This window comes from Micropterus dolomieu, linkage group LG13 (genome assembly GCF_021292245.1).
Source record: "Micropterus dolomieu isolate WLL.071019.BEF.003 ecotype Adirondacks linkage group LG13, ASM2129224v1, whole genome shotgun sequence".
NCBI classification, from domain to species: domain Eukaryota; kingdom Metazoa; phylum Chordata; class Actinopteri; order Centrarchiformes; family Centrarchidae; genus Micropterus; species Micropterus dolomieu.
Window position 1 is genome coordinate 11,840,757 of NC_060162.1, and position 6,933 is coordinate 11,847,689.

Sequence of the window (6,933 nt, forward strand, 5' to 3'; positions counted from 1 at the left end):
TAAGGGGGGGGGTGGGGGGGGGGGGGGGGGGGGGGGGGGGGGGGCTGATTTCGAGGCTTTGTGTTCATTTCTTCTTGGATTTTGCCTCTAGGGGTTGGCCAATATCCTTCCCACGCAGTTTCAACCCTGTTCATGACAGAAGAGAAACATATGGGTTCATCCAACTGGCAACTGAGATACAATGAACATGATCATTCAATATTAGCCAATTACTCTTACCAATTACTCGCTCTATCTTGCCCATGACCTGGTTATTGGGAATTGCTCTCCCACACTCATAGTCCGCGATGACTTGAGGCTTTTCGTTAATTTTCTGAAGGACAGATTTGATATAAATAATTACTTATTTTCTTTAACCACAAGAAAAGCATATAAACACACTACCTGTAGCTGGGAATCCATTTATCACAGGGCTGAATTGTTCACATTATTAAAGGAGACTGGTAGTAACAATTTAAGTGATAATGGTTACTGAACCTGAACTTTTTCAAATAACCCGCAAGAGAAAATCAGTGTGTATGCATTTCTTTTATTAATTTGCATGATAAAAATGTGATGCTGGTTGGATGGTTATGTTTTTAAAATGTGTGACTATGTGGTTCACTGTTACTTGGTTAGCTTAATCTTAAATGTCTGCCTTTTGTTTTATTTTACCCACCAGACTCTAGATTCACCAACATACATAACCAAGGTAAACAATGTTTTACAAATCCAGACAAAGGCATGTTTTCCAGCAGCTGTTATATTGAGTGCATGTCAGTTTATGAGAAGTCTGTATACTCACAGTGGCCAGGTCTTTCTGGGTCATGCCTTTCTCCTGTCTGCCTAGCTGAATGACCTTGCCCACCTCTAGGGGGACCCTTTCATGGTGTAGCTCCTCTGTTTCCCGGTCCAGTTTGGCTGTGTTCTTTGTGACAAGATGCTGTTTGTTCTGCCCTGCAGACCCTATGTGACAAAGCAGTGGATCAAGGCGATGTTGGGGCGTCATACAGGGTGATAGACATGCAAAAACATCAACAACAACACAGGACATTAAATTGTCATATTTTGCGGGCAGAATTGCAACTTGATTGAGGAGAAGAATCTCTGAAATGCATCAAACTAAGGTCACTCTGCAAGTGAACTGTGGTCTTTACCAAATGTGTACAAAAAGTATAAATTTACATTTCTTGGTTGTCTCAACATCCTCCCCACGTCTCTGAGCAATGGTGATAGCCTAGAGAAAAGATGGGACACGTAACGTTATAAATCTCAAGTTGCACAACATATGCCGGATTTATTGACAGTCGATTGCATTATGACCAGACTCGTGTAACGTTACCGCCCTATTCAGCTTTAGGTTCATAAAAAATCATGTAGTTAATAAGTAAGGAATCTGCTTAAATACGTATGACGAATAAACAAAAGATAGCACGATCAACCCTGAGAACAATCTTTCGGCGAACATTGCTTTCCCAAAACGGACCGTGAAACCCATATTTTAACGTTATGTTACAACAGTTGTTCCAGTAAATGTAACGTTGTGCTGGATTAGTCTGTGACATTTTAATGACTCCCAACGTAAGCATTAGGTTACAGCGTGATCTTTGGTCTTTAACTAGTTGCAGATTTGCCAAACATTAGCATGGAGGTTAGACATGACGTGCTATCCAACATGAGTAGCTAATAGTTATCCATTTCAGGTTAGCTGGCTAACTTAATGCTAACCAACCAGTTGCTATTTTGGTTGTCGTCAAATATTTTACAAACTGTAGTTAAATTACTCCTGACTTGTGTAACGTAATCATTTCCGGGTGAGGTTTGGTTTGCCGAAGACCAAAGTTGATGAAATAGCATTAACATGCCTTCAATTTGCATATCTGGACGCACCGTTAGCTATCTGGCTATCTAGCATAACTGAACGTGAGTTAAGTTAACGTTACCTCCGGAGTTACATTTGTTTGCAAAGAGTACCTTGACGTTTTACAACAGTCTTATTGGCGTCTACTTGAATCGAGCCAACAATCTACCATGTTAACGACCGTTATTAGCAGCTTGCTGTAGAAACAAACGGACATGTCCGCTGTTATTATTAAACTAACGTTAAACCACGACGCGTGGTCGATGATTGCTCGACAACTCAGCCCGTAACCACGCAGATGATTGTTTTTACCAATGTTACACACTATCCGTTCACTCGCGTGGTCCCTGTAACCTCAACCCCTATTTTAGCAACATTTTAGGGCCCCATAACGTTAGTTAAGAGTGTGCTTCAGAACAAACACAGACCAAATGAGGTATTCGTGCTAACCTGCTTGGATTTGGACTGGGCAGCAGTCGGCCCCTTCTTCCTCAAGACAGTCACGGTATCCCAGTCACTTTCTGCCATGTTTTCAGGGTCTCACTCGATACCCGTAATATTTAATATAGATTTTAAAAAATTAATTTAACTCGGTGTGTTTTAAACGATCCCTTTAAATAGGGTAGTGCTACTTTAGCGTATCCGACGCTCCTTCCAGAATGCTCCCTCGCCAGTTCTGCCAAAACTTTATTTAAAACAGAGTGATAGACAGTGAAATGATGGGAGGACTTTCAGCAGCGCCACCTGCTGGTAGAGGAAGTTGACCTACATCCACATTGATGGAACCGTGCGATTTACAACCTAAAACCTTTTTATATACAGTCTATGCCTAAAACACACAGTACAGGAGATGGTTAAAAAACAAAACAACAACACTGCCACGAATTCAGTCGTTACATAATATAAGTTTGTTGTATCTAGTATGATCTGTTGGCAGTTTGAGGGGGAAAAGTGCACAAACGTGCAAATTCCAGGCCTTAACAACTGAACTGTAACAAACTGTCTACTTAATAGTAATTTATTAGAATTTAGTTTACACGTTACTCTGAATAATGTATTACTGAGTGCACCAATAGTATATTATGTGTAATGATTTTTGTTTAAGCAAATAAAAAATAGAATGTAGTATATCAAAAAGTAGACATGGACAATAAATTCATACTAGCAGGATTAGATTGCCATGATTTTATAATAAATCTAGCTTGTTCAAAAACATAATATATAGAGACATGTTAAGTATTCGCTACATGTAAAATGTTGCATCATAATGTACCAATAAAAAATGTGCAAAGAGTTTGGTTGTCAGTCATCAGTTTGGTGGAAGGGAGAGGTGTAATATTTTACATTAAATTGCAACCACAGTTGATCTATTGGCCACAGTCGACCAGGTCACCAGTTACAAGACATTTCAGAGGCAGCATCACTGTTTCGTCGTGTGCGGATGGGAGACCAGCCAAACTCCGACTGGGCGTCCTCAGCCTGCTGGAAGCGTCCCAATCGGTATCCGCCATGTTTGGAACCCTGCTTCCCTGCCCATGCACGAGGCTTAGGATTCATCTGGAAACAAATTAAGCAGAAATTATTATCCAGTGTGTCCCAGAAACAGTACAAAACAGAAAAAGGGAATTCGTCAATTTTCTGACTTTCAAAACTGATGATCCAAATAAAGCTGCTTGCTAAATCCAACCGGGAACTCCTTCAGTTTCTCACCTGAACAAAAACAGCTGTGTTCATGTGAAGAGTCTCTAATCGCTCTGACAAGTGATTCAACCATTCCAGATGGTCAGCGATAGACTGGGACAGATCACTGTTGTTCTGTATAAGAAGAAAATAATGTCAGAATCATAGACTGTATATAAAACAGAAGAGAGCTCAAGGAAAATGAGATTTGAAAATAGGACAGGACGATATTGCCATAAATCTTATCACGATAAAAAGTTCCATATCAAGTGATAATTATCACGATAAGTATGAAATCATTATTTCTTTCGAGTTTAAAGGTTTTGATTTTTCCTCCTGAGTGAAAGTTGAAGAAACGTGATGGTTAATTGTGGTTTAAACTCTGAAACTCTTTAAATCTGAGGTAGAACATTCAAAACAATTACGTTAAAATCTCAACAAATATGCATGAGTAAAATTAAGTCAGTCCTTTATCCTCAACAAAATAAACATCTTAATAAAAAAAATTAAGTCCTAATTTGTATATGATTCCAGTGAATACAATCAAACATTTATTGAACATCTGTTATATTGTTGTTGAAAAAAAATTATATTGCGATAATTATTATTTTTATTATAATATATTATAATTATATTTTTATTATTATTGTTTTATTGTCCAGCCTTATTTGAGAACTGTTTTTATTATAGATGGGGATTAACTGCCTGCCTAATGTACCCCAGACAAGCTGTCCTTCAGTTCAACTGCAGCAAGGCGAACATGCTCCAGTTTGTCAGTCTGCTCTTTCAGACGGTCGTCCAGCTCCTGCATCATCATCAGGCCTTCATCAGGCCTAACGCCGCGCTTGGTAGACATCCTGGGTCACAGAAACACACCAAGAACATTTTGTGATGTAAACGTGTTGCTTTATTGCAATCACCTACCAATGAAGCAGCCATTTGTGTTTAACGATTGACTCCCTTTTTAAACAAAATGAGCACATTTTAGAAATGGATTCCTTTGAGCTCAACATAAAGCTATAGTAAATGAACTTCTGTTTCAGTCAAGCCCTTTCCAAACGAGTTCACACAGTGCTAAAAAAAAGCCTGTAACCTCTAAGTAAATGTGTCCGTATTTGCAGTATACCACAGTTTTGTCTGTGGCAACAATCCCGCGCTGGTGCACTGATAGTGACGTGTTTCACGCCGACCACCAATGATTGTTTTAACAGAGTTGAAGGGGGAGCAAGTTGCAACCATAGCAACGTTGGGACAATGTAGGCTACAGAGAATAGTGGAGGCATACATCACGAGAATTTGTCCACAGCGTGTAATGACTCTCATTGCCAGAAGAGGGAGACAAAAGTTCTGCGCTGCCGGTTTAAATGTTTGAGAATTCAAGCATTTCTTTGCTGACATTAAGCACAACCACCAGAGGGAAGCTCTCTTTCCACAAACATTAACTTTGTAACAATATGTGCTACAGTAGAACAAACCTGCTACCATCTATTGACTGTAAATGTCAAGATTTGAATACAACCAGTAATAACGGGTAACACAACGATGACACTATTCTCCCCAACAGTAAAAAGTCTGGTCACATTTTACAATTGTCACCATTAAAAAGCTTAACAATGTGTGAACCACTTCACTGGTCATGAGAAATACAGCAACTTAAGGTTTTTCCAGTAACCGAACAGCAAAATCTGGATTTAACATCCATCCATCGTCAACTGCTTATCCTGCGTACAGGGTCGCGGGGGGGTGAAAGGCAGGGTAAACTGTAAAGTACAACATTAAATAACCACAGCTTTTCTGTTTCACAATCAATCTTGGTCTTCCACCAAGGCCACCAAGACTAGGTGCATACAACTGGGCTTCTGGTTTTGGCAAACTGTCAAATCAGTTTAAGGTTTGCCCTCACAGTTTTGTTTATTATCATGGTGACAAAATTATCAATTCATCTTTCAATTATTTTCTCAATTGATCAATTCATTATGTAGTCCATAAAATGTCAGAGTCTAGTGAAAAGTGTCTATTGCAGTTTCCCAGAGTCCATGGTGACACCATCACATTTTGTTCACAACAGTATAAAATCCAAATTCTGTTTACAATTATATAAATCAGTGGAAAAACATCATAATTACAAGAGAATGTTCGTTGTTTTTGCCTGATAAACGACTTAAACGACTAATCGATTATCGAAATAGTCGACTATTGATTTTCTGTTGACGAAGGAACTAACAACACGGTAATGACGTTATAACTGGTCGCCAATCTATTTTAATAAATTTGTTTCAAGTTATACAACAGTTAGCTCGACCCAGGCAAGATGGCTTACATGTTTTACGCTGAGGAGCAGGAGCGACATTTTATTTTTTACCATTTAACGTTAATCCCATTCATCAAACTGAACCAAGTTACCATATTCAATATTTCGAGTTAAACGTTGAACTTTGGGAAGAACTGTGTCGCTATCATGCGTCGTTTGTGTGCAGGGATTGTAGCGAAGCGGACACAGACGCTTTTAGCTAACAGCTCATCATGGCTCCGAAACTTTACTCCCACTTTACAATATTTACACTACAAACTAAGAAAACTTCTCAACGGTGGAAATGTTAAACGTTATTCGCGCGTGCAACACACCAGTCAACACACACACACGAGACACTTTCTGTCCCCGAGACTGCTAGCGTTAATTAACCTAGCTAATTAATTATTGCAACATGGGCAATAAAAAAGTTAAAAACAAGTGACACTACCTTGTTTATCTGAAGTAGAAACACTCAATTGCTCGTTAAATGCTGTGGTGAAGTACGTGACTTCCTCACTCCGCGCTCACAAGAGGGAAAACTTTTCTTCGCCCAGACAAGCTCCTTTGTCCTGCAAACATCTCCGGAATCTCACCTATGACGTCATGCAGCCTGCTTTTTACAGGTGTGTTATTATCGGACATTACGGTAATTGTAAATTAAATACAATTGAGCGAATTGAGAAACCTATCACTCAATATTGCAGAAGTCTATCTAGTAATGCTGGGTCATTAATTTTTCAATCTTACAAAAATGCGTTGCTGAGTGCTTTCTATACCTACAACAGTGCTTTCCCAAACTTTTTGAATTGTGACCACTTACAATGAAGTCGCGTCCATTTGTGACCCCTTGTCAGTCATCAGTTTGGTGGAAGGGAGAGGTGCAATATTTTACATTAAATTGCAACCACAGTTGATCTATTGGCCACAGTATAGGGGGGCAGACAAAACGGCATAATTATCCTCTCAAATCCTTTTAATCGTCTTGGGACCCCTTAGGTTTATCTTGAGACTCATTTGGGGGTCGTTGCCTGCTGGTTGGGAACAACTGGTCTAGAAGCAGGGTGTTGCTCCGACTTAAAATTAGTACAATTCCTAACTAGGCAAGTGCCAATGTAGAGAG

General features: G+C 39.4%; 1 protein-coding gene across 3 annotated transcripts; it reads right to left on the bottom strand.

Moving 5' to 3' along the window:
* Positions 1–8: 8 nt before the first annotated feature.
* Positions 9–6,407, bottom strand: edf1 (endothelial differentiation-related factor 1). 3 transcript variants are annotated; one of them, XR_006827822.1, is made up of 6 exons: positions 6,262–6,407; positions 4,239–4,377; positions 3,551–3,655; positions 3,185–3,397; positions 1,165–1,216; positions 785–945 (listed from the first exon to the last, which is right to left on the bottom strand). XR_006827822.1 is itself a non-coding variant. In XM_046066914.1 (5 exons), exons 1-5 carry the CDS (start codon positions 2,366–2,368, stop codon positions 65–67), a joined length of 447 nt encoding a protein of 148 aa, XP_045922870.1. In that variant the 5' UTR covers positions 2,369–2,529; the 3' UTR covers positions 9–64. The 3 variants fall into 3 exon arrangements, 1 of the variants encoding a protein (XP_045922870.1); XR_006827823.1 differs by having other exon boundaries at positions 4,239–4,396; positions 6,262–6,403; XM_046066914.1 differs by lacking the exons at positions 3,185–3,397; positions 3,551–3,655; positions 4,239–4,377; positions 6,262–6,407 and adding exons at positions 9–126; positions 220–313; positions 2,291–2,529.
* Between the last annotated feature and the right edge of the window lie 526 nt (positions 6,408–6,933).